Genomic DNA, 25,870 nt, shown 5'->3' with positions numbered 1-25,870 from the left:
ACAAACGAAGATCAGCTGGAAAGGACCGGTCTGGGGTGTGGTGGGGGGGCGCTGGGGGTGGAGGGTGGAGGTGGTGGTTAAGGATGGGAGCTGGGCTGAGGAGAGGAGGCAGGGGAGGAAGATTTTGCACTAAAAATCTGAATCTAAAAATAACAAGAAACAGGGATGAGGGGAAGAAAGGAGGACAGGATAAGGCAGAAAGAGAGTGAGGTGACCAGCCCAGGGGAGTGGGGTGGCTGGGCACTCTGGAAGGGGGCACAGGAAGCAAGGGGAATGCAGTAAGGCCCAGGGGTTTTCCTTCGCCCTCCTCCTCCAGGAGATCAAAGACATTGACCCTAAGAACTGAGAAGACTCCCAGAGAGCGGTGCTGCCACATTCAACCCCTCATCCTGAGACAGAGCATGGCTTCTCTTGGCCCAGACCTGGGAATTTATCACAGCCTGCTGCCCAGGCTCTGTAATGGGCACCTGGGCAGCGTCTGGGTGGGTCTGATCCCTGCCTGGAACCTGGGTGGGTGTGCCTGTGTGTCTGTGGGGTGAGGGGGCTCAGGCAGGTGTAGGGGAACCAGGCCGGGATCGGCCCAGGGGATGCTTGCAGAATTGGCTGCAGAGGAGCTGCGGAGGCGGAGGGGTGTGTGAGAAACAGTTTGGTTTTCAAATAAAGAGACATTTTGATACTCTTGTGTCTGATTGGGGTTGTGAGACACCAAGTCTGTCATAGGCTTCACTGGTGTGAGGCTGTGCCTGTTACTTTCCAGGGGAGCGGGGTGTGGGTGTGAGCGCGCGTGGGTGCCGGGCCTCAGGGCCTGGGTCGCCCCCGGCCCCCCCCATTGCTCTTCTCCCGGCCTCCCCCCATCTCCCCCATCGGCCCCCCACCCGCGCTCCTACGTGCTCCTCCGCCGGAGGCTCTGACTCATCGGGGGCTCCGGGTCACATGCGCCCGCCCGGCCCTATCGGCGCCTCCCCCCCGCCCGCCCCCCGCCCGCCGCCCGGGAGCCGCAGCCGCCGCCGCCGCCGCCACCACTCCCGCTCTCTCTGCGTCGTCGCCGCCGCCGCCGCCGCCCCTGCCGCCGCCGCGCCTGCCACCGCCACCGCCACAGGCTGAGTCTGCAGCCCCGAGGTGAAGCCCCGGCTGGCCCCTGCGCCCCTCTGGGCCCCCTCCCCTAGCCACCGTGTCCCCCACCCCCGCCCTCTCCCGTGGCCTGCGCGCATCCCTCGCCCCGTGGCGCTGCGCACCTGCTCCGTCATCCTCACCTCCCCCGGGCATCCTCCCTCCCCGGCCTTCTGGGACCGCTCCTCTCGGTTTCCGGCTGTTGCCCCCTCCTCATCTGGGCGCCATGCCTCCCTGCACCTGTTTCTCTCTAACTGCGCCTTTCTCTACCCTTGTCTGACCCTCTCCCCACACCTCTTCGCCTCGGGTTCTGTGCTTGTTAAGTTAGGGGTCTTCACGGGCCGTGCATTTTTATCCTAGCACGTCCCCTGGCTATGCATCTGGGGAAACGTCTTCTCCCATTCCTCAGCATCCCTAGACTTCTAGACTCCCTTCTTTCCCACTCCTCCCCCACATTGCCTCTCTCCTTTTACATTACCTCTCGATGCTGCACGGGGGAGGGATGGGAAGAAGGGAGAATTTGTCTAGGGGGTGGGGTGGGGAGCCGGGTGGGGGGTGTTGGGGAAGGGGGGTGTTGGGGGGCGGGGAGATCTGGGAGAAGAGATCTCTTCTCCCTCCCCACTCAATTCCCAAGGACTGAGGGCTTCCCCAGGACCCTTTCACCAGACTTCACCACTATACATCTCTTGGGAAGAGAAGGGACGGATGTTTGGGAGAGGGGCTAGGATCTTGGAGTAGGGGTTAGGGTGTCAAGTTAGGGTGGGATGTGGGCTCTGGAGGAGAGGCCCCAGCTACCCAGACAGCCCATCCTCTTCTTGGCTCCAAGGAGAAATGCAAGTCTGGCAGCCATTACACTCTGAGATCTGGGGGAACCCCACCAGTGGGCTGCTGGAGCTACTGAGGGGGCAAGGGAACCTCTCCCAGGGCCCCTCCCTCCCTCACTGCGGTGTCCTCCCTTCTCACCGTTTGATCCTCCCCCTCCCCCCACTGCAGTGACCTCCCCTTCCTCACTGCATTGACCTTCTCTCCCCATGGGGTGGGGGGGGATCCCTTCTAAAGCCAGGACTGCAGCCAGCTCCTCCCCCTCCCCCCCCCACTGCAGTAACCTCTTTCCCATCCCTCCCAGCCTCTGGTCCCTCCCACTGATCAGGCTCCACCTCTCTAAACCTCTTATCTTTCTCCTTCCTTTCCTTCCACCCGAGATCTCAGCCATCATGTCGATAGAGAAGATCTGGGCCCGGGAGATCCTGGACTCCCGTGGGAACCCCACGGTGGAGGTGGATCTCCACACTGCCAAAGGTAGTGAGCCTAGCCTGGGGTCTTCCCACAGCCCTCAGTCGGGGTTTCCCCTGGCCCTGGAGGGGATGATGCCTTGATTCCCAGTGGGGATGGGGTGCTGGGCCAGGCTTACAAGCCTCGATTATGGGGGTTGCATCCTCTCTGTCCAGGGGAGCGAGGATAGGCCAATCTGTGTGTCCTGTTTCAGTGTATGAGGTATACAGTTCCTCTGCACGTCTGTGCGTGCCCCAGGCATGTGGGCATGTGTGTGCTGACAGCATAGCTTCGTGTCTGTGGGGTCCTCCTTGTGCATGTGGGACCTCAGCTGCACAGATGAGGAGGCCACTGCCTGTGTGTGTGTGTGTGTGTGTGTGTGTGCGCGCGCATGCACGCGCGTGTGCGCTAGAGAGCAGTGTGGGGATGGGACTGGATGTGGCAGGCAGCTTGGAGCTGGAAGGCTGAAGGAATCCCTAGGCCCCTGAATATCCTTCTGTGCCCCTCCTTATTTCATGTTCCTCTCCCAGGTCTTTTCCGGGCTGCAGTGCCCAGTGGAGCTTCCACTGGGATCTATGAGGCCCTGGAGCTGAGGGATGGGGACAAACAGCGTTACTTAGGCAAAGGTGAGGCCCTTTCTCTTTTCTAGGCTCTCCCATGCCTCAGCTTTATACTCTTAACCTTACACCAGTTCCCAATCCCCTTTTTGCATGCCCCCCACTTCTGGCCCCTTCCACCCTGACCCAGCTGGGCTTCCCTGCCTCTCCCCAGGTGTCCTGAAGGCAGTGGACCACATCAACACCACCATCGCTTCTGCCCTCATCAGCTCAGTGAGGCCCACTCTTTGCTGGGGGCTGGGGAAGGGGGGGCGGGGTGGGGCGCTGGTGGGCAGGACCACAGTCCTGAAGGAATCTTGGATTAGGGGAGAAGGGATCCAGGGGAGAAAGGTCCATGTCTTGGGAATCATGGTTACCAAGGAAGGGTGGGTAGACTCCTTTACTGCTCCCTGCCCCTTTGGGGTTCAGGTCCTCTAATCCAGACAGGCTGCTCTCCCAGGAACCCTGGCCAGAGGGGAACCTGCCTTAGAGTCCAGCCTCCATGCTGGCCTGGGGTGATGGAGGCTCTGCCCACAGGGTCTCTCTGTGGTGGAGCAGGAGAAGCTGGACAACCTCATGTTGGAGCTAGATGGGACTGAGAACAAATGTAAGCTGGGCTGGGCGAAAGTGGGGAGGTGGGAGGGGGAGGACGTGTGGAGCACTATGGGGGCTTCCTTAGGAAGGACTGTCAGGAGTTAGCTCAGCTTCCATTCTCCTCCCAAAGCCAGAATAAGAGAAGATGAATTTAACTGCAGTGGGAGGGAGTGACATTAGACAGAAGGAAGAACTTCCTTGCAGCTCAAAGAGGGCGAGCTGGCAGGAGATAGCCTGTGGTCTCGGGATGCTTAGAAATAGGTGGATCTCTCTGCCCTTTCCCATCACGTTGTGTGTGTGTGTGTCCGCTATCTTCAGGGGAGCACTGACGAGGTGTTGCAGGAGTGGAGAGGGAGGAGGGGGTCTCCTTTACTGGCTCCTTTTGGGAGAGCAGGTGGAGGCCAGGGCTCAAAAAGATAGGGCCATTTTTGCTCAGTGCCTTCCTCTATAATCTCCCAGCCAAGTTTGGGGCCAATGCCATCCTGGGTGTGTCCCTGGCCGTGTGTAAGGCAGGGGCGGCCGAGCGGGAATTGCCCCTATATCGCCACATTGCTCAGCTGGCCGGAAACTCGGACCTCATCCTTCCGGTGCCGGTGAGCCATGCCTGCCCTGCCTGGGCCTCTCCCGGGGGTGGGAGTGGTGGGCGGGAGCATGAGATCTTGTGAGGAATGATGGGGGGAGAGTGCATTGAGGCAGCTAAAGAGAAAGGATGGGGGCAGGAGACTTTGAGTCTGGGAAGTGGGGGCAGACAATCTCGGGTTAACGCTCTTGGGGGTGGAGGAGGGAAGTGCTCTGTGAGTTTTCTGTCCTGTGGCCCCCCCCAGGCCTTCAACGTGATCAATGGTGGCTCTCACGCTGGGAATAAGCTGGCCATGCAGGAATTTATGATCCTCCCAGTGGGCGCTGAGAGCTTTCGGGATGCCATGCGACTCGGGGCAGAGGTCTACCACACACTCAAGGGCGTCATCAAGGACAAGTATGGAAAGGATGCCACCAATGTGGGAGATGAAGGCGGCTTTGCCCCCAACATCCTGGAGAACAGTGAAGGTGAGGCCAGGAGCTCCACTCCCTGCTTGAAGTTTCACTCTGTCCTGGGACATCAAGAAGGGCCACACACTTCACCAGGTCTTGAGGAGTATGGTGGCCCTTGAGCTAGCTCCAAGAGGTACCAGTACTGGAACTGGGTCCCAGAAGGCCTGCCACATTCACATGCAGGCCTAAGAGGACAGTCTTCACGGGCCCAGCTAGATTTGTTAGCTATCCATCTATCTATCTATCTATTTATAGGTAGGTAGATAGATAGATAATATGTCTATATCTATCTATCTATATATAGTTTAAGATTTTATGTACTTGAGAGAGAGAGAGAGCATGTGCGCGCATAAGTGGTGGGAGGGGCAGAGGGAGAGGGAGAAGCAGACTCCCCACTGAGCAGGAAGCCTGATGCGGGGCTCTATCCCAGGACCCCAAGATCATGAGCTGAAGACAGACACTTAACTGACTCAGCTGTGTAGGCACCCCTTGTTAGCAACTCTAAGTTCTTACTGGAGGCCCTGGAAATGCTGGGAAGTGGTCTAGGTGCCTTGTAGGATCCATCCTGGACTTGAACTTCATAGGACTCTCAGTTTGATGGGATAATATCATACTCTATGGATTCTATTCTAAGTCTATCCCATTTCCACCCCAGCCTCTCAGTGAGCCTCTAAGATCCCTAATTTTTCTCTGCCTTGGCAGGAGCTGTATGGCGAATAAAAACAATAACAGAAGTGGCTGAGAGTTCAGGTTCTGGGGCCAAATTGCCTCTATTTGAACCTTGACTTGAAGAGTTACTGGCTGGTGATCTTTCTTACTTAACTTCTCTGTGCTTGTCTTTCTTATCTGTAAAATGGGAATAATAATGGTATCTACCTCTTAGTATCATTGTACTTAGGTGACATAGTTAGCCCTCCATAAATGATAGCTATTTACAAAAAACCTGTTATGAACAGAATTGCATTCCTCTGCCATCTTAGAAGATGGCCTGCCCTTCCCAGCCCTGGGGAAGACCCCACCAGCAACTGTAGTCAGGTTTCTCCCCAGCAATAGTCCTCCACCGGGGCTCTGAATTTCTTTCTTACTCTCATTCCTCTTTGCCCACCTTTCCTGCTGGTAATCTCACTGTATTCCATCCCCAGCCTTGGAGCTGGTGAAGGAAGCCATCGACAAGGCTGGCTACACAGAAAAGATTGTCATTGGCATGGATGTCGCTGCCTCGGAGTTTCATCGTGATGGCAAATACGACTTGGACTTCAAGTCTCCTGCTGATCCTTCCCGATACATCACTGGGGACCAGCTGGGGGCCCTCTACCAGGACTTTGTCAGGGACTATCCTGGTGAGAACAAGGGGTGTGGGAGGAAGGGCAGTGTGAGGGTCAAGGGGCAGGCAGGGATGTGTGGGGCAACTCTGGACTGTATGTGGTGCTGGTAGGTGTCAGGCAGAGGTCTAAGAGGAGCCCGAGAATCAGGACCGAGTGGGGGGAGGAGCTCCGTCCTGAGACCAAGAGCAGAGACAAGCTTTGTAGGTAGTTTAAATTTGCAGGTACCCATGGTGAATCTGTTTTATCTACTTCTGTCCTAATTAAAGTCATGCGTTCCAAAGTTCCCAGGATCACAGGGAGGGCTTTGGAAGGAACCAGCGATGGTGAGAGGGTGACAGGGCCCAGCATGGAACTTGTATGTGTCAGTGTTTTTGACTGATGAAGTTGTAGATGCTGAGTGGACCGGCAGGCACTGTGAGAGTAGAACAGAAAGGCTGACGAGGAGCCAAATTACCCTCTCCAAGACTCAAGGGCTGTAACCCCTGCATGGAGGAATCTGGTTTCCATTTCCCTGAGACAGAGCAAGAGAAAGTAGTCATAAATGCAGAATGAAGGATTTCAAATAGCATTGAGGAAAAGCTTCCCAGTAGTGAAAGTGGGAAAAATGCAAAAGAGTGAGAGTCTTTTGAGAAAGACTCTGAACCATTGGTTTTTTGGAAGGTTTTCCTTTTTTTTTCTTTTATTTTCTTTTAAGGATTTTATTTATTTGAGAGGGAGAGAGCATGGGGGTTGGGGGAGCAGAAGAGGAGGGGGAAAGAATCCCAAGCAGACCCCATGCTGAGTGTTTGGAGCCTGATGCAGGGCTGAATCCCACAACCCACAGATCATGACCTGGGCCGAAACCAAGAGTCAGACACTCAACTGACTGAGCCACCCAGGCGCCCCTGGTAGGTTTTCTGAAAGAATTGAGCTGAGAATCGGGCAGGCCTATCTTGTAGGCAGGGAGGCAAGGATAGGCAGGCTCAGTTAGCCGGGGGATCTGTCCATTCCAGGGAGCCATAGTGGGGAGGTGTTCCTGCCTGATGCGGAGCCCCTCCTGCTCTCTCTCCAGTGGTCTCCATTGAGGACCCCTTTGACCAGGATGATTGGGCTGCCTGGTCGAAGTTCACAGCCAATGTAGGGATCCAGATTGTGGGTGATGACCTGACGGTGACCAACCCAAAGCGTATCGAGCGGGCCGTGGAGGAAAAGGCCTGCAACTGTCTGCTGCTCAAGGTCAACCAGATCGGTTCGGTCACTGAAGCCATCCAAGCGTGAGTGTCCCCGCTGGCTCTTCCTGACCCAGCAGCCCGTTGCTACAGGAAACCTCCGGCAAGTGCTCCCAGCCTCGTCCTGGCATAGAGGCTGAAGAGAGTGGGGAACCTGTAGTCACTTTCCACCCCATGCCTTTTGGCCCTCCCAGAGAGCTTTGTGCCAGACCAGTGTTGGGGCTGGGAAGGGATTGCCCTGTGTGAGGGGCTGGGGGTCAGTGCTGGTGTGTGGCTGCAGGTGCAAGCTGGCCCAGGAGAATGGCTGGGGGGTCATGGTGAGTCACCGCTCTGGAGAGACCGAGGACACGTTCATCGCCGACCTGGTGGTGGGGCTCTGCACAGGCCAGGTGAGTGCAAGGGAGAGCTATGTGCAGTTGGTGGGTTCTGGTCAGGTGACTGGGTCTCTCTTTCCAGGTGTTTTCGGGTGTCAGGGGAATGTCAAAGGAGTGTTAAGTTTTCTTATAGGAGACGGAGGGGCAGCGACTGAGCTGCTTATCTTTGGGCACGTTTCAGATCAAGACTGGAGCCCCGTGCCGTTCAGAGCGTCTGGCTAAGTACAACCAGCTCATGAGGTGAGGATACCTGGGGGCTGGGAGCCCAGGGCCCAGAGGGTTAAAAGCTCTATTTGCCCACCGTCCCACCTCCAGCACCCAGGGCCTGGAAAACAGTAGCTATCCAGAAAATACTTATTTTGGAATGATGGCTTTACTGATCAGCGGCTCCCATAATCACGTGGGAATGCCCACACTTGGGCCAGGACATCAAAGCAGCTGCTGTGATGGATTTGGAGGATAGAGGCCCCCCGGAAAAAGAAGCAGGATTCTCCCTGCTTCCCTGACTCTTTCCTCTCTGGCTTCTCTCTCAGAATTGAAGAAGAGCTGGGGGATGAAGCCCGCTTCGCTGGACATAATTTCCGCAATCCCAGCGTGCTGTGATCCCTCTCCTTGCCCGGAGACTTGGAACCCCTTTGCCACTCTCCTGGAACCTCTTTCTTCCTGTTCTGCTCTGTGACATCTCTCCCCGGACCCCCCGGCTGACCTGCTGCGCTCTTCCTTGGCTTGTCCAGCCCCAGCTGTGTGCTCTTCCCCCTCTGGGTTCCACACTCTCCACTTCTCTGTCCTTTCTATTCTCTCTCCTCAAAAACTGGCCATGGGACTGAGGATTATAAGGGAGTCCATGGAAGAACAGTCAGGGTCTGGGAAGGGTGCATCTGGGTTGGTTGGTAAGGCGTGTTGAGAGGGGCCGTGTGTCACTGTGTGTGTCGCTTCCACCTGTCTTCCATGTTGTGTAGGAGTCAGGAGGCGCGGCCAGCTGAGGTGGAGGGGCATGCTGACGGCGTGATCGGGCCTGGCCCGAGCTCTTAGTGGATTATTTATTCATTTATTTATTGTTCATTTGTCTTAATCAATTCCTCATTTCTCCCTAACTCCAGTGTCCAAACCTGGCCTGACCGAAAATGAGTGTGTGTGTGTGTGTGTGTGTGTGTGTGATGTGGCAGGAGATTCGGAGATGGCCTGGGGCTGGGAGGTCTTGCTGGAATGGGAAGGGTAACAGAAAAGGGCCTTGCTCATCAGCTCCTCTGTGTCCACCAGCCCTTAACCGAAGCCGGCTTGGTCCAGAGGTAGGGCTGTGGGCCCCAGGGGCTCTTTCCCCTAACTCTCTCCTCAGCCCCGGCTTCCCTGTTCTTCCTCCAGCTGCACCAGAGCAATGTCTCACTCCCCTGTGCCACATTCCACAGTTGCCACCAGCTCTGTGGTGTGGAAATGAGCACCACCATTAAAGTCTGAATCACAGTGCTTTGTTGTGTCTCAAGAGTCTTACTCTAGTCCGTATGAGGGGAGAGAAGATGGAGCACCCGGAAGTTGGCGAACCTGCATAGCAGAGCTGGGGAGGACCCAAAAGAGGAGGAAACCGAACAAGTATGGCTAAGATGATGGCATTGGCTACCCCTTCCTGGCCAGGTGGGGACCCTGCTTCTCCTGCCTTGCCAGCAGAAGCCTGGCCCCAGGACCCAGGCAAATGAAGGGTTCTCAAGTCTGGAGTTTGAGAATTCCTAGAAATGTCAAAGAGTTTGTGCGTGTGCATTTTTAGGAAGAGGGGTTCAGAGTGTTCTCACATTCCTGTAGGCCTTGACCAAAGAGGAGACCAAGCCATGGACTAGAGCAGTTCCTATCGAGGCCTCTCTCCATGGGCCATTCCGAGCTGCATCAGCACTGTGTGGGCATCACCTGTGAGATGGGGAACTAGGGAGAGAAGAGTGGAAAAGAGTGGAACCAGTAGACACAGAGGAGGGTCTGAGGAAATGGAGTCTTCTAGTAAACTGGGGAGTCAGAACCACAAGTGCTGGGTTGGCCTGGGTAGGGCCCCCATGTGCGGCTGGAGACCCACTATCACTCTTCAGCTCCAAGGGGTCCCTGACTGACTTTGACTGGGGCCCAGCAACCACCCAGGGAGAGAAACCCTCTCTCCTAGGGCTGGGATACTGAACGAGCCCAGCATGTAGGGGCTACACATGGGGAGCTGTGGCCACTAGAGGGAGGCAAGGTTCCGCTGGACGCCATACTCACCCTGAGCTAGGGGTGGGATGGGAGGAATTTCAAGGTTGTCCCCTCTGGGCCTCCTAAACTGCTTCTACTCTGAGTTCTGGTCCTGGGCTCTCTGCCATTCTGCCCAGCTCCAGGACTAGAAGAGGATTTGTTCCTGTATGGGCAAGACCCATTCTCTGTTCTTTCTGTGTCACTGACACCTCAGCCATTTTCAGTTCAAAGAGCTTCTTGCCCCTGTTCCTCTATGCCTCTTAATTTCAGTGCGGACATCTCATCTTTCCCTTCTCTCCTGTCTCCTGGCGCTCCTTTCCGTTTCCCTTGGGGCACACTGTACTTTTCTCTGGGCCTCTCGGGTTTTCTCTGGGGTCCATGATAGCCATCTTTCTTCTCCAACTCCTGGACTGACCAGGACTATTTCGAACCTCTGCCCTTTCCTCCCTCCTTGCTAGGTGGCCTTCTCTGGCAGCCATGCCCACCCCTAGCCCCCCCTCCCCGCCCCCGCCAGGTACTGGGTTGGATTGGGTTACAGCTGTTGTCTGGGCCTCCCAGGCCCCTCTCCCCCCTTTCCCTTTGTGCCGTTGCCTAGATACCAGTGGGTTGTGGGGGGCTGGGGCCATAAAGGGAGCTGGGTTGTGTGATGGTGGGGTGTGTGTGCGTGTGATGCACCCCAAAGCTGAGTGGTGAGCCTGATCCTCAGGTCAGAGAGGAATTGGAGGTGGTAGGCCCTGGCTTCTCTGACACTCCTTATCTTCCATTCCTACCTCTGCCTAAATTTTTCTTTTAGGTTCAGGTGTGTCACCATCCTAGCCTATCCCTCAGTGGTTAAAAAACAAGAGAGAGCAGTTCAGCCTGGAAGGGAGATGGGAAGGGCCTGGGCCACGGGCCCAGTGGGAGACTGAACTGAGAAGTGCAGAAAGAGGAAACGCAAAGGAGAGTGAGGAGGAGGAGTCTTGGAACAAAGTTGTGGGGGTGGGGAGAAGGAGCTGGGGCCGTTCTAGGGCACTGAGGAAGGGAGGGCAGGGATCATCCGGAAGAGGGAGATAGGGAGCTGGCCTGGTCTCTGGAGGGCCCCGAGGGATAAAAAAGGTGGGCATGGGGCAGAAAAGTGAGTGGCCAATTCAGAGGCTTTGCAGAAGAGTGGTGATTCACTGCTAGGCCACAGAAGCCTTCTGGCTCGGGTTCTCCAGTGCTTTAGAATCTGTTAGAGCTTTTTGGTAGTCCCAGAACCTGGCTGAGCCTGGCCCAAGGACATATGAGGCAAAACCCACTGAGTTGCTACAAATCCAACCTCCTTCCTTCCCAGAAGCCTTGTGGGATCCTACCATTCAGGGCCCATCCTTGGCCTCTACCAGGCTTGCCCCCTCACATGCCCTACTCTCACCCCCAATCTGGAGAACTGGTAAGGGCTCCCAATCCAGGCTCCAGCTCCAGCTCCAGCTCTTCCAGTTTCCCAGCCCGCCTCCCTCCCATTCTCTGGCCTTCCCAATCTCAGCTGCCAAAAATCACCCAGTGTCTTGGTGTCCTTTGTCCTGGGAGATGTTGCTGCTCGGTGTGGGGCCAGGGAGACAGCCCAGAAGAAGACACTGGTGGTGGACTGGTGGGGGTGCTGGCTTCAGGCTGCAAGACGAAATGGCTGGCTGGCTGACAGGGGGAGGGTTGAAGGAAGAACCTGTGGTCTGGGGGTGGGTGGGGATTGTCTCCACAGTAGGAGGGCTGGGATTGGGGGACCAGGGTACCTAGGGATTTGGCTCCACCTTGAGCCTATTCCCCACTGGACCCCTTCCCTGTGGCCCAGAGTACAATCTGTGATGACTTCGAACAGGTTTGAGAAGGAAAATGGAGCCACCACCAGACATAAGGGCCTGAAGATGGTGCCCTGCTCCTGTGAATTAATCCCTTCCCTACACAGGGGTGCTTGCCCTCTCCCATTTCTATCATTTCCTTCTACTGCTTTCCCTTCCCATCTCCACTCTGCTCTTTCCCATCTCGGAACTCCCTCCATACTGCCACCAAAGGCCTTGTTTATCTTACATTTCCTTCTAATCTTCTTTACCCACTTCCCCCTCTGCCCCCACCCCACTGTATCCACCTTTGTCTAGCCAACCCAAACCCTCTTCAGTTCTCTTGGAAACCCCCCATCTCCAGAATCCAGCCATCCTGGTGTCTCCCCACCCCTTTCCCACCCAGCTCTACAGGTCCCCAAGAATATGCCTCTGCCCCCACCTCCTTCATCCCTTCTTAAGGTTCCTCACCTTTCCCCTTCTCTCCATGCTGACGTCTCTGGACTTTCTCCAGCTTTCCATCATCATCCCCCCTTCTTATGTTCTCTATTCTTTTCCCAACACCAATCACCTCCAAACTACTCTCTTCCAGAAACCCCATCCATATATATATATATATATATCTCTCTACATCTTTTCACTTTCTTCCCCTCCGCATGACCTCAAGCTTCCATCCCATTCTCCCGCATCATCACCCCCACCCCTCCTGCTACGTGTCACCCCAAGCTTTAGTCACCCCTCCTTGTCACATACCTCACTGCCCCCCAAAGCCCCCACGTAGCTCCATTTTCGCAATGTACCCCCATTAGACCAATCTCTGCCACACACCCAACAACCTTCCACTTCCTCTCTGCCACAGACCCCCTCGGCCCCCAAACTTCTCCAGTCTCCCCCTTCTCTGCCCTTAACCGACAGCCCCTCCCACCTAGCTCTCTCCGGTTCCCCACATTCCGCCTCGGCGAACCCCTCCCCGCGCCCCAGCCCCCTCGGCCGGCCTCGGCCAACTCGCACAGCGCCTCCCCCTCTCCGGATCCCCCTCTCTCCCCCCTCGCAGCTTGCCTCGCGCTCCCTCCCTCGCGTCTCCCTCCTGGCCCCTCTCTCCTCCGTTCCTCCGCGCTCCCTCCTTCTCCCTCTTCCTCCCTTCTCCCATCCCCCTCTCCCAAGCTCCCTCCCTTCGCCGTCCGCTTTCCTGTGCTAGTCGCCGGACGCGCCGCCCAGCCCGCCCGCAGCCCCGCGTCGGGCCGGGGCCTCGGGCCTGGACCCATTTAGGGGGCACCGCTGGCCTCGAAGAGGGGCTAGGAGGGGGTGAGGCGGGGGGGACGACCGCCGGGGAAGGGGCGGGGGCCGCGGGCGGAGGCCGCCTAGGGGGGCCGGGGATCGCGCGAGTGCGGGCTGCGCGGGGCGGGCGCGGGCGGCGGGCGGCGGGCGGGAGGCGGCGGGTCAGAGCCGCGCGGAGGGCCGGCCGGGCCGCGGGGGCGAGCGGCGCGGCGGGGGCGGGCGGCGCGGCCCGGGCATTCCGGGCGGCCGGGGGAAGGTGGCGGGCCTGGGGAGGGGCTGAACGAGCGCGCGGACCGGGATCTGCTCCGAGGGGCAGGCGGGCGATCCGGGCCAGGTGGGGGAAAAGGGGGGGGGATGGGGGCCGCCCTCCGGGGGGGCCGGGGCCGCCGCCGCCGCCGTCGCGGCGGCGACTGAAGCCGGGAAGAGGAGAGGGGGGCGGGGGAGCGGCCGCCGCCGCCCCCCGGAGGCGCCGGAGCCCCGAATCTCGCTCGGAGCCAGCCAGCCGTCCCGAGCTACGACCAGGTAAGACCTGCTGCCGCCCCGGCCTCAGGCCCGCCCGGGTTCTGGCCCGCGGCTCCCCACCCCCACCCCTCCCAGTTCCCCCTCCCGCCGCCGCCGGCGCCTCCATTTGTTATTTTCCCGACCCGGTACCCCCACTGGGGGCTCTGCCCGGGCTGAGGCTGGGGTTGGGGGGGTTCAGGGGGTGGGGCCGGACCCGGAGGAGGGATGGGGGCCCGGGCACCCGGAGGACCGGGAAGGTGGAGGGAGGTGGGAGGGTCTCTCAGGAGGAGGGTTGATGGGGCAAGAGGGTAGCCAGGACCCCGGGACCAAAAGAGAAGCACCGAGGTGGAGGGTTGGCAGAGGAAAAGGGGGGGGATGCCCGCGAGGGGGCTTCGGGCGAAGGCAAAAAAGGAATGGAGATATGGCAGCGAGGTGGGGCATTAGAGCTTCAGGAAAAGGCCCAGAGCCCGGATTTCAGAACTCGGGGTTGGGGGTGCAGGGTATAGAAGGGAAGTGAGAAATGGGGAAGGGGTGTGGTAGGTGGAAAGAGAGGGATTGTAGCTGATGAGGGAGAATGGAACCTGGGGAAAGGGAGGCTCTGAAAGGGCCGAGGAGAGGTCCACCTTCGAGAAGCAGCAGCAGAGGTGTTACGGGGTGGAAGTGGGAAGTGGATGCCTTTGTGATTCGATTTTCTTTCGCCCACTTCAGGCCACCTCTGACCTTGTTGTTCCAATCCCAGCCACAGTTACTTCTTGGAGAGGAGCACACTGGGGCCGAGTAGTGTGGTCCCCCTAGAACTAATGAGGAGAAAGATGGGACCATTGAAGGGAGAGTTAGGGAGAAAGGGTTTCTGGGAGGGTGAAGGAGGAGAGAACTGAACAATCTTATAGGCACTCCAGGCAAGTTGTGACCTCCTCCCTCAAATCCCTAGAGCAGCGGCTGACCCTGGAGTTGTGGTTTCTGTGGAGGGGGTCATATCTTCATTTCTGTTCGGATTTCAGAGATTGCTCTTTGTGCATGGGCTTGTTTCCACGGGGGCAGGCACTCTCCAGCTCCCTTCCCCGAGGGTGCCATGGAAGGATAGGAGTTGCTTTGGCAACTGGAGGGGGAGTGGCTGGCAGATGGACTCCTGGGATAGACTCTTGAGGGGCAGGTTCTACCATTTTATTGCCATAGTAGTGATCCAGTGGGATGTCCTATAGGTGGGGGTTCAGGATTTTGATGGACCTCAGCCTTTCACTCTGTCCTTGGGACTCTTGGCTTGTTCTGGAAGGTGTTTCTGGTGCTGCTGGTGGATGGGAGGTTCCCCAGGGGGTCCACCCGCCTTCCTTCCAGCAGTCTGTTGGAACAGGTGGACATGTTATTTTCAGGTCATAGGTGTTGCTCCTGGTTCCTCCCCCTAGGCATGGTGAGAGCATGGGAATGCTCCTGTTCAAGTTACACCATCTTTTGGTAGTTCTTTCTGGCCTCTGCCTACCTTATTATTAGGAACTTATTGTATTTGGTAGTCTTTTTGCTTCTTTGCACTGATATTCTGACATTTTCTTAAGCTTGAGTCTCCCTTCCTGAGTCTCCCTCTGCCTCTTTCCGGGACATCACGACAGTGACCCCTGCCCTCAGCTAACCTTCAACCTTCTATTTCCCTGACCTTGTGGGAGAGGCTGGGCTCTCTAACCAGCCCATCCCTTGTGAGGGTGGCCCAGGGGAGAGGGCAGTGGAAATACTCTGGAACAGGAGCCAGGATAACTGTGTCTAGTCCTCGCTGTACCTCTAACTGTGGCCTTGGGTCAGTCACTTCTCTTTGAGTCTTGGCTTTGTTGTAAGATGAAGGGGTTATAGATAAGATGATTTCTGAGGCCTCTCTGACAACCTGGTATTCTAAAAAGGCTTAGCTTGGTGCATTGTTATCTAGGAGTCACTTTGGACTGGTTTATTAGTCTGGCAGGTCTGGAATGATGTTGGGGGCTGGGCCAGCAATCCTGAAATTCACCCTGCAAGCCTTTCCCAGAAAGCCTTGTGCCTTGATTGTGTATTCCCTCTGACGTCCTTCTCATATTTCTCTCTTTTCCTGTTCTTAGAGACTCTCCCTTTTTCTCACTTTTGCATCTCCCCAGTCTGGTATTTGTCATTTTTCTTTTGCAGTAAGGCTGTGAAGGGGAATGTGCATAGTGTGTTGCCAGATACACAGTAGGTGTTCTTGAAGTATTAGTTCCACTGACCGGCTACTAGGGCAAGATGGAGTATAGCTCACCTTGTTGATGCTAAAGCATGCTCTGAGTTCAGAAACGGCAGGTACAGCCCAACCCTAACTGCTCTCCCCTTGCCACTCCTTTCCCCCAGGATTACCTACGCTTTTATGACTGCTTTTCTCCTTCAAAGCTACTCACTGATAATTTTATCAGATTTCATCTGTTTAAAACAGTGGCAGTAGGGGGAGGGGCATCCTGATTGCTGTGTTTTTCAGTTCCATTCATGCATTTCTCTGAGCTTTTGGATCTCCTCGCTCTGACTTGGTGAACGGATTCTGAGATTGGGGTGAGACATGGGGACTCTCCTCTAATGGGGCTGGCAAAGACACACCAGTCACAAATAGTCATCTTTGCTGTGCTTTCGTTGAGATTGTTTTCCCCTTCTCTTCTGTCGGGTTTTGTTCTTTGGATTTTGAGGGTGTTTGACAATGTCTTAAAACCCATCTACATAAAAATTCCAAAATGTGGTAATAGTTGTAGTTGAAGAAAGATGGCCGATTTGCTGGGCAGAGCATGGGTTCTAAGTTCAGAAGACCTGGAACTGTGTCTCAGCTCTTTGTGACTCTAAGTAAATCATTATTTAAGTTTTCTGTAAAGGTTAGGTTCACCCCTCACCGCCTGTCTCAGTAGGGTTCAGCGGAGATGAGTGATAAATAATTACTCTGTATTCCTTGGGAAAAACATGCTATCTACTGTGAAAATGCCATTTACCTAGCCAGGCCTCTGCCTCAGTAATAGGTGGCTAAGTTTACCCTGTTCCCACCAAAGCCAGCAGCATTTTATTCGAAAAGACCTACTGAAGTGAGTGGGCTTACAGGTCAATGGCAAGGACAGAACAGGGCACCCATATATAAGTGACACCAGTGGGAGATAGGGAAAGGAAGAAAATGGTGGGAAGATAGTTTTTGCTCTCAAAAGACTTCATGGTCAATAAAATGGAGAGATGTGACACTTAGCTAGAAAAACAAACAAGTGTGAGTGAAAATAGCTGGCTGTAGATACAGGTACAGATATAGACAGGTGGTGAGGTATGTGTCCCCGTGGAAGCCAAGTGGGGGTACAGACTCAGAAACTGGTAACTTTGTATTATTGTATTATGTGCTCACTGATCCTCACTGCTTGGATTGGTAAAGTGAAAGTCCTGACTTTCTAGCCTAAGGGAACCCAAGCACTAGACAGAGGGCCTCAGGGGGGCTCCCAGAAATGAAGTTCTGCACTTTGGGAATACCCAGGTTTGGGCTTGGGCTTGGTAGGACTGTGTGCCTTTGTGTTAGAGAATGGGACATTCTTCTCCCACCTACTCTGATGTGAAAAGATTCTTTTCATATCTCTGGGACTGATCTGAGCCTTCTGAGAATTCTCCCCACCAGCTTCTGATGAGACTATAGCAAAGTCTAGAAGAAACAGCATGGGCTTTGAAGTCAGGGAGACATGGGTTTGATTCTGATGCTGTCACAGGCTTCTGTGTATTCATCACACAAAGTTGGGCAAGTCACAGTCTCAATCTTTGAGCCTCAGTCTCCCCACCTGTATAATGGAAATAAGAATACTGGAGGGTTGGTTATAAGTATTCAGTGAAATTGTAAGGGCTTGACATAAGACAGCACTCAGTAAATTACTTACTATCTCAGATACCTTTTTTTTAAAAATATTTTTTTAATTTATTTGACAGACAGAGATCACAAGTAGGCAGAGAGGCAGGCAGAGAGAGAGGAGGAAGCAGGCTCCCTGCTGAGCAGAGAGCCCGATGTGGGGCTCAATCCCAGGACCCTGAGACCATGACCCAAGCCAAAGGCAGAGGCTTAACCCACTGAGCCACGCAGGTGCCCCACCTTTTTTTTTTAAAGATTTTATTTGACTGGGGCGCCTGGGTGGCTCAGTCATTAAACGTCTGCCTTCTGCTCAGGTCATGATCTCTGGGTCCTGGGATCAAGCCCCGCATCCAGCTCCCTGCTCAGTGGGACACCACCTCCCTCTCCCACTCCCCTTGCTTGTGTTCCCTCTCTCACTGTCTCTGTCAAATAAAATCTTTAAAAAAATTTTTTTTGAGAGAGAGCACAAGCAGGGGGAGTGGCTGGCAGAGGGAGAAGGAGAACCAGGCTCCCTGCAGAGTAAGGGGAGCCTGATGTGGGACCTAATCCCAGGACCCTGGGATTATGACCTGAGCCAAAGGCAGATGTTTAACCAACTGAGCCACCCAGGTGCCCTGAGCTACATTTCTTTATGCTCCCTGGTAAGGTTCTGTGGAACTCATGGACACACAGGTATTTCCTAGGTATCATGAAGGGTAAATAATGTGACCTCACAGGTCCATCTGAATTTTCTTTCTCCAGAGATGAAAGAGATGATGTTGCAAGCAAAGTCTGCTTCACTTGTAGACAGCCTGGGTGGCCCGCGGGGCAGGCCAGCAATGTCTTATGGGAGCTTGTGCCTCCTGGCCCAAAGGCCCAGGGCTGGGCTGCGATAAGCCCAGTGATAACCCCTTCAGACACTGTTCCCCAGTTTGGAGACTCTGGTGGTCTCTTCTAACAGGCTTCACTGAAAACAGATCCTGCAAGTTCCAGGTGCCTGTACTGGACACTTGGGAGATCCTGCTGCCTGCTTCCCAGACCACAGCTGTGGGGAACTTGGGGGGAAGCAGAGAAGTTTCTGTATTCAGCTGCCCAGGCAGAGGAGAATGGGGTCTCCACAGCCTGAAGAATGAAGACACGACAGAATAAAGACTCAGTGAGTAATAGCTGAAATGAGAGACATGAATGATGAAGGGTGGCGGAACTAGGGGTGAGGGCCTGGAGAAGTAGAACAGAAATAAGGCACACCATGAAGTTAGGTGCTTCCTTCCTTCTCCCTCAGATGTCAATGAGGAGTGGACGGAAGAAAGAGGCCCCTGGGCCCCGGGAAGAACTGAGATCGAGGGGCCGGGCCTCCCCTGGAGGGGTCAGCACGTCCAGCAGTGATGGCAAAGCCGAGAAGTCTAGGCAGACAGCCAAGGTATTCTGTCCTCGGGTCCTCCCACAGGATGCCCAGGCACTGGAGCTGAGGGTGTATGTGTGTGTGTGTTGTGGGGGAACTTCCTGTCTGGCAGAGGGTTACGGTGGAGGCTTTGGGAGGTAGAAGACAGGGATTTTCTCTTTTCTCTCTAACAGAAGGCCCGCGTCGAGGAAGCCTCCACCCCAAAGGTCAGCAAGCAGGGCCGGAGTGAGGAGATCTCAGAGAGTGAAAGTGAGGAGACCAATGCACCAAAAAAGACCAAAACTGAGGTGGGAGACCCTAGCAGCCATCCTGACCCATTTTCTGACCACTGTTAACTGAAAACTTCTTTCACTCATGATTCCTACTGTATCTCGCCTGGGATATGAGAGACCTGGTGCTTATTAAAGGAGTGCTGTCTGTAATATGCCAGACAGGGATGTAGCCAGGTCACTAGATGACCAAGCAGGGCCAGAGGGGACTGGGAGTGTGGGGGATTCTAGGCTCTTTTTCCCCAGGTCCTGGTTTTCATGAAGGGGCTGGGGAGGAGATTAAAGGTGAGAGGGTGAGAGGTCTCAAAAGGAAAATGCAGGAGTGGTCTTTTTAAAAACCACAGGTTTCTGGCATGTGTAGTTAATGGGGTGAAAGGAGATGAGAAGAGGGTGGATATGAGCTGGTGGAAGACAGGGATTTGGGTTTAGCTGTGGATGGGGAGAAGGTGCTTGAGATGGACACTTGAGGAAAGAATGGAGTTTCCCAGGGAGGGAAACAACACTGGCTGAGAATGTGGGGAGAGGGGGGAATCCCCACATGGTAGGTGGGCTTGAGCAAGAGTATTCATCACATGGTACAGTGGTATGTTGGGAGAAATGATTTTGTGCAAGGGAGGCCCCAAATGTAGGGGGGGGGGGCAAGGAAAAAGAAAAAAAAATGGTCCTCCTTCTTCTGCAGCAGGAGCTCCCTCGGCCACAGTCTCCCTCCGATCTGGATAGTTTAGATGGGCGGAGCCTCAATGATGATGGCAGCAGTGACCCTAGGGATATTGACCAAGATAACCGAAGCACGTCTCCCAGCATCTACAGCCCTGGAAGTGTGGAGAATGACTCCGACTCATCTTCTGGCCTGTCCCAGGGCCCAGCCCGCCCCTACCACCCACCTCCACTCTTTCCTCCCTCCCCTTCACCGCAAGACAGCACCTCCCGACAGCCAGAGCCTGGCTTTGAGCCCCATCCTTCTGTGACACCCACTGGATATCATGCTCCCATGGAGCCCCCCACATCTCGAATGTTCCAGGCTCCTCCTGGGGCCCCTCCCCCTCATCCACAGCTCTACCCTGGGGGCACTGGTGGAGGAGTTTTGTCTGGACCCCCAATGGGTTCCAAGGGGGGAGGAGCTGCCTCTTCAGTGGGGGCTCCTACTGGGGGTAAACAGCACCCCCCACCAACCACCCCCATTTCAATATCAAGCTCTGGGGCTGGTGGTGCTCCCCCAACAAAGCCACCTAACACTCCAGTGGGTGGTGGAAACCTGCCCTCTGCTCCACCACCGGCCTCCTTCCCCCATGTGACACCGAACCTGCCTCCCCCACCTGCCCTGAGACCCCTTAACAATGCCTCAGCCTCTCCTCCTGGCCTGGGGGCCCAGCCACTACCTGGGCATCTGCCGTCTCCCCATGCCATGGGGCAGGGTATGGGTGGACTTCCTCCTGGCCCAGAGAAGGGCCCCACTCTTGCTCCCTCACCCCATCCTCTGCCACCTGCTTCCTCCTCTTCTGCCCCAGCCCCCCCAATGAGGTATCCATATTCATCCTCTGGTAGTAGCTCTGCAGCGGCCTCCTCTTCCAGCTCTTCATCCTCTTCCTCTGCCTCCCAGTACCCAGCTTCCCAGGCACTGCCCAGTTATCCCCACTCCTTCCCTCCCCCAACAAGCCTGACTGTCTCCAATCAACCACCGAAGTATACTCAGCCTTCCCTTCCATCCCAGGCTGTGTGGAGCCAGGGTCCCCCACCACCTCCTCCCTATGGCCGACTCTTAGCCAACAGCAATGCCCACCCAGGTCCCTTCCCTCCTTCAACTGGAGGCCAATCCACAGGCCACCCACCAGCCCCAACACATCACCATCACCACCAGCAGCAGCAGCAGCAGCAGCAGCAGCAGCAGCAGCAACAGCAACAGCAGCAACAGCAGCAACAGCAGCAACAGCAGCAACAGCATCATGGGAGCTCTGGGCCCCCTCCACCTGGAGCATATCCCCACCCCCTGGAGAGCAGCAGCTCCCACCATGCCCATCCTTATGCCATGTCTCCCTCCCTGGGGTCTCTGAGGCCCTACCCACCAGGGCCAGCACACCTGCCCCCACCTCACGGCCAGATGTCCTACAGCCAAGCAGGCCCCAATGGCCCCCCCGCCTCTTCCTCCTCTTCCAACTCCTCCTCCTCTTCTTCCTCTCAAGGATCCTACCCATGTTCACACCCCTCCCCTTCCCAGGGCCCCCAAGGAGCGCCCTACCCCTTCCCGCCGGTGCCTCCGGTCACCACTTCCTCGGCTACGCTTTCCACGGTCATTGCCACAGTGGCTTCCTCGCCAGCAGGCTACAAAACAGCTTCCCCACCTGGGCCCCCGCCCTATGGAAAGAGAGCCCCGTCCCCAGGGGCCTACAAGACGGCCACCCCACCGGGATACAAGCCGGGGTCGCCTCCCTCCTTCCGAACAGGGACCCCACCCGGCTACCGAGGCGCCTCGCCGCCCGCGGGCCCAGGGACCTTCAAGCCAGGCTCGCCCACTGTGGGGCCAGGACCCCTGCCACCTGCCGGGCCTTCAGGCCTGTCATCCCTGCCGCCACCGCCTGCAGCCCCTGCCTCCGGGCCGCCCCTGAACGCCACGCAGATCAAGCAAGAGCCCGCTGAAGAGTATGAGACCCCCGAGAGCCCAGTGCCCCCCGCCCGTAGCCCCTCGCCCCCTCCCAAGGTGGTAGACGTGCCCAGCCATGCCAGCCAGTCAGCCAGGTGAGCCTCCGAGCCGGGGTGCGGTTGGGCCTGGAATGGGGAGCGACAGAGCTAGGCAACGGAAAGAGCGGTGCGGGGGAACCCCACTCGTTCTCATGGTGCTTTCTCAAGTACTCCAGAACTTGGCCTCTCCCTCACGGTCTGCGCAGGCGGGCTTGGGGGCAGGGTCACCGCCGGGCCGATCTGGCAGCTCGCCGGGTCTAAGCGCGCGCCGCCCTCGCGCCCGGCAGGTTCAACAAACACCTGGATCGCGGCTTTAACTCGTGCGCGCGCAGCGACCTGTACTTCGTGCCGCTGGAGGGCTCCAAGCTGGCCAAGAAGCGGGCCGACCTGGTGGAGAAGGTGCGGCGCGAGGCCGAGCAGCGCGCGCGCGAAGAGAAGGAGCGCGAGCGCGAGCGGGAACGCGAGAAGGAGCGGGAACGCGAGAAGGAGCGTGAGCTGGAACGCAGCGTGGTGAGTGCGTCACCACATGCGCCATCCGCCTTTCTGGCGCTTTGCGCCGCGCAGGGTGGGTTGCGGGGGCGTCATTGCGCTCCCTGTCGGAAAGGAGGAGGCACGGCAGCCCGGGAAATAGAGACGAAAGGATTCTAGCGGGAGGAATCCTCGCATTCCTGGGTTTGGGGGAGGACAAATTGAGATCAGAGTAGCTGCAGATGGTAGGGGTAGCCAAAGTCCAGGAGAAAGGGTTAGGGAAATTCCCGCTTAACTGAGTTCTAGTAAAGTGAAGCGTTTTGATTTTCAGCTGGCGAGGCAAATGAGTAGCTCAGGACAAGCTGCCTTTTTCCAGACTTGCTGTTTTGACACTGTTTTCCCCCCTGTATCCCACAGAAGTTGGCTCAGGAGGGCCGGGCGCCAGTGGAGTGCCCATCTCTTGGTCCTGTGCCCCATCGCCCTCCGTTTGAGCCGGGCAGCGCTGTAGCTACAGTGCCCCCCTACCTGGGTCCTGACACTCCAGCCCTGCGCACGCTCAGTGAATACGCCCGACCCCACGTCATGTCTCCTGGCAATCGCAACCATCCCTTCTACGTGCCCCTAGGGGCAGTGGACCCGGGGCTCCTGGGTTACAATGTCCCGGCCTTGTACAGCAGCGACCCAGCAGCCCGGGAGAGGGAGCGGGAAGCCCGTGAACGAGATCTCCGTGACCGCCTCAAGCCTGGCTTTGAGGTGAAGCCCAGTGAGCTGGAACCCCTACATGGGGTCCCAGGGCCAGGCCTTGATCCCTTCCCCCGACATGGGGGCCTGGCTCTGCAGCCTGGCCCACCCGGCCTGCACCCTTTTCCTTTTCATCCGAGTCTGGGGCCCCTGGAGAGAGAACGTCTAGCGCTGGCAGCTGGGCCAGCCCTGCGGCCTGACATGTCCTATGCGGAGCGTCTGGCAGCTGAGAGGCAGCATGCAGAAAGAGTGGCAGCCCTGGGCAATGACCCGCTGGCCCGGCTGCAGATGCTTAATGTGACCCCCCATCACCACCAGCACTCCCACATCCACTCGCACCTGCATCTCCACCAGCAGGATGCCATCCATGCAGGTGAGACTCCTACTACTTTCTCTTGGTTCCTGGCAAGTGATTGGGCTTTTCTGTTCCTCAGGCCAAGACTTCCCTCCTCTAAAGTCTGGCATGAGCCTCTTTCCGGGGATTGCTCCCCTGATCTTTGCCTCCCTGTCATCCCCCATCTCATGCCCCAGCCTTGCCACAGGGACTGTAATAATGCACACGCTACCCCACTTCAGAGTCTAGCATTCCACGTGTGGTAGAGGAAACCTTGGAGGGAATGCTACCTTTCTGCCCTCAGACCACACCTCCCAACCCCCTTCACATACCTGTTTCCTTGCTCCTTTGGATTAAACTCTGTTACCATTTCTTGCCATCTTTTCTCCTCCCAAGTGGAGGTGTTTTCATGTTCTTCCCCATCTCTAGATCTACAGCCTTCCAGAAAGAGCCCTTATAGCTTTGGCTGGGGGTATCTTAGGTACTAATGAGCTTTATTTACTGTCCTTTTGCCATATTATTGTCGAGAACATTGCCTGATCTAACGTTACAGTCCTGGTCATTCTGGGCTCCCTTGTGCTTTCTCTCTTAACCTCCTCTGTCTCTTCCTGTCTTACTTCCTAAACTTTCTGGTTCCCTCTATCTCCTTTAAGCAGTCCACGTCTCTTTCCTTTTCCTCAGACCCCTCTGACAAACTGTAATCTCCTGTTATTTGGCCTCTGTGTGTTCCTGTGTCCCTTACTCCAGTAAGGTCTTGTCCTGGCCACCCACCAGTCCCCTAGTTCTTCCTTTGCTCTTCCTTGTTCCTCACTGGGTCTTTCTGTGTTTGGTTGTCCATCTCTTCCCGGCTTGGATCCATTCACCCACGTGCATGGTTTTCTCCAAACTTGCCTTTTGGTGACACCTTCCTCTTCTCTACCCTCCAGCCTCTGCCTCGGTGCACCCTCTCATTGACCCCCTGGCTTCAGGGTCTCACCTTACCCGGATCCCCTACCCAGCTGGGACCCTCCCCAACCCCCTTCTTCCTCACCCTCTGCACGAGAACGAAGTTCTTCGTCACCAGCTCTTTGGTAAGGATGAAGGTGGGGGTGGGGAGGGTCTGATGAGATAAGGGCAGGAAGGAGGAGATTGGGCGGTGGGGTGGGCCTCTTTGGGATTGGGAAGGGATGCGGAGGTATCCAGAGGAGCTGGGAATAGGAGAAGGAGGGCTGAGGCCCTGCCCAAGAGAGGTGCAGGTTTGAGTGCCAGGCGGAGGTTTGAATCCTCTCCATGGCTGGCAACTTGCAGGACTGACTTTTCCCTGTAAGTGTTTTAGTCTCTGTCGCCTCTGTACGTAAGGAGGCTAGCTGTCTCCCGGCCCAGAGTAAGTGCTCAGCATTCCATCGGTCCTGTGCCCCCCACCCTTCCTGCCCACAGCTGCTCCTTACCGGGACCTGCCAGCCTCCCTCTCTGCCCCAATGTCCGCAGCTCACCAGCTGCAGGCCATGCACGCGCAGTCGGCTGAGCTGCAGCGCCTGGCCCTGGAGCAGCAGCAGTGGCTGCACGCCCACCACCCGCTGCACAGTGTGCCGCTACCTGCCCAGGAGGACTACTACAGGTGCATTGGCTTCCTGGGGCACAGAGGGGCGGGCTTTGGGTTCCTGGGGTGGGGGGAGGAGCCCCTGCTCCACCATTCAACTCTGTGACAGGGGCCCTGGGCAGGGTTGACCTCAGTCTCATGGCTCTGCTCTTTATCCCCTCTCCACCAGTCACCTGAAGAAGGAAAGCGACAAGCCACTGTAGGACCTGCCATCAAGAGAGCACCCATGGCGCCTGCATCTGGACCTCCAAGGCCTCCCTCCCAGCCCGCCCCCCAGAGCTGAGGAGGGAGGGGTGCTGCTCCTTTGCAGGGTTTCAGCAGCTGGGCAGAGGGAGGGAGGAAGGGACAGAGGAAGGCCAAGGCTCCTGTGGTAGGCAGAGGTGGGGAGGTGGCGTCAGGGTGGGGGCAGAAAGCGCACAGTATCTTGGACCAGGTCCCTTTTTCCTGTCCCCCTGCTTTCTTCCTCCCCCATGCCCAGCCCTCGGTGGCCACCGCCCCTCCCCCACCCCGTTGGTGTGATGATTTCATCTGTTAGATGTGGCTGTTTTGCGTAGCATCGTGTGCTGCCCCCGCCCGTCCCCAGTTCCTGTGCGCGCGCCCCTTCTGCGATGTATGCCCCTTGCCCCTCCCCCACATTAATAATTTATATATATAAATATCTATATGACGCTCTTTAAAAAACATCCCAACCAAAACCAAACAAAAACATCCTCACGACTCCCCAGGAAGATGGCTGTGACTGGTTCTTTGCGGGCTCTGGGGGGCGGAGTTGGGGGTGAGGTGGGGGGGGTGAGCAGTGCCTGGAGAGAAAGCTGTGGAACAGGACACTGGGTGTAGAGACGTGGAATCGCAGAGGAGCTCTCGGCAGGACCCAGGGGCTCCGCTGGAGGGGTACTGCGGAGCTAGTCCCTCCCTGCCTCGCAATGCAGGGAAGTCCAGACGCTGGATGCCCGAGTGGGGTGCGGGAAAACAGGCACGCCTCTGATAGAGTCAGACCTAGGAAGCCGCTCAGACTTTGGAGGCCTTTCTGCTGCTGACCCCACAGCTAGGAGCCACCAGAGTCCAGAATCCTTTTTGTCGAATAGATTGAGAAAGGGTTATGAAGCGGAGGTGCAGGGCCGTAGTTTCATTGGGTTAAAGTGATTAGAACTCCGGAGTCATAAGTACCCCATGGCTTGAGGAGGGAGTGGGCGACCATTTCAAATGCCTAGAAGAGAAATTAGAAGGTGCTACGCTCGCGCGCACACTCGGCGTCACAAGGCCATTTTAGGAGAGCACGAAAGCCGCCTTAGCTTT

The 25,870-nt window shown here is 56.6% G+C and overlaps 2 protein-coding genes across 5 annotated transcripts; both read left to right on the top strand.

Moving 5' to 3' along the window:
- Positions 1-2,324: 2,324 nt before the first annotated feature.
- Positions 2,325-8,975, top strand: ENO2 (enolase 2; the record flags this gene model as incomplete). Its single annotated transcript, XM_080812219.1, has 11 exons — positions 2,325-2,409; positions 2,913-3,008; positions 3,154-3,212; positions 3,516-3,585; positions 4,032-4,165; positions 4,397-4,619; positions 5,747-5,944; positions 6,981-7,182; positions 7,418-7,526; positions 7,693-7,751; positions 8,045-8,975. 11 exons carry the CDS (start codon positions 2,325-2,327, stop codon positions 8,112-8,114), a joined length of 1,305 nt encoding a protein of 434 aa, XP_080668345.1. The 3' UTR covers positions 8,115-8,975.
- Positions 8,976-13,172: 4,197 nt separating this feature from the next.
- On the top strand, positions 13,173-25,300 carry ATN1 (atrophin 1). Of its 4 annotated transcripts, none has more exons than XM_080810365.1 (10): positions 13,173-13,306; positions 18,067-18,261; positions 18,388-18,525; positions 18,681-18,756; positions 19,456-21,509; positions 21,740-21,962; positions 22,338-23,034; positions 23,922-24,065; positions 24,412-24,592; positions 24,744-25,300. In XM_080810365.1, exons 3-10 carry the CDS (start codon positions 18,491-18,493, stop codon positions 24,775-24,777), a joined length of 3,444 nt encoding a protein of 1,147 aa, XP_080666491.1. In that variant the 5' UTR covers positions 13,173-13,306; positions 18,067-18,261; positions 18,388-18,490; the 3' UTR covers positions 24,778-25,300. The 4 variants fall into 4 exon arrangements, with proteins under 4 accessions (XP_080666491.1, XP_080666489.1, XP_080666490.1 ...); XM_080810363.1 differs by having other exon boundaries at positions 18,681-18,794; positions 19,459-21,509; XM_080810364.1 differs by having other exon boundaries at positions 18,681-18,794; positions 19,456-21,413.
- Positions 25,301-25,870: the final 570 nt, after the last annotated feature.

Source organism: Martes martes (genome assembly GCF_963455335.1).
Source record: "Martes martes genome assembly, chromosome: 8".
Lineage (NCBI taxonomy): Eukaryota > Metazoa > Chordata > Mammalia > Carnivora > Mustelidae > Martes > Martes martes.
Note: the sequence above shows the minus strand (reverse complement) of the source record. Positions and strands in the feature narration are given on the sequence as shown.

Excerpts from the sequence above, each read along its gene's own strand:
- ATN1 (XM_080810362.1), top strand. The coding sequence starts at position 18,235 with ATGAAGACACGACAGAATAAAGACTCA. Across the intron at positions 21,963-22,337 it reads GTGAGCTGGAACGCAGCGTG|AAGTTGGCTCAGGAGGGCCG; the intron begins GTGAGTGCGTCA and ends TGTATCCCACAG. Across the intron at positions 24,593-24,743 it reads GCCCAGGAGGACTACTACAG|TCACCTGAAGAAGGAAAGCG; the intron begins GTGCATTGGCTT and ends CCTCTCCACCAG.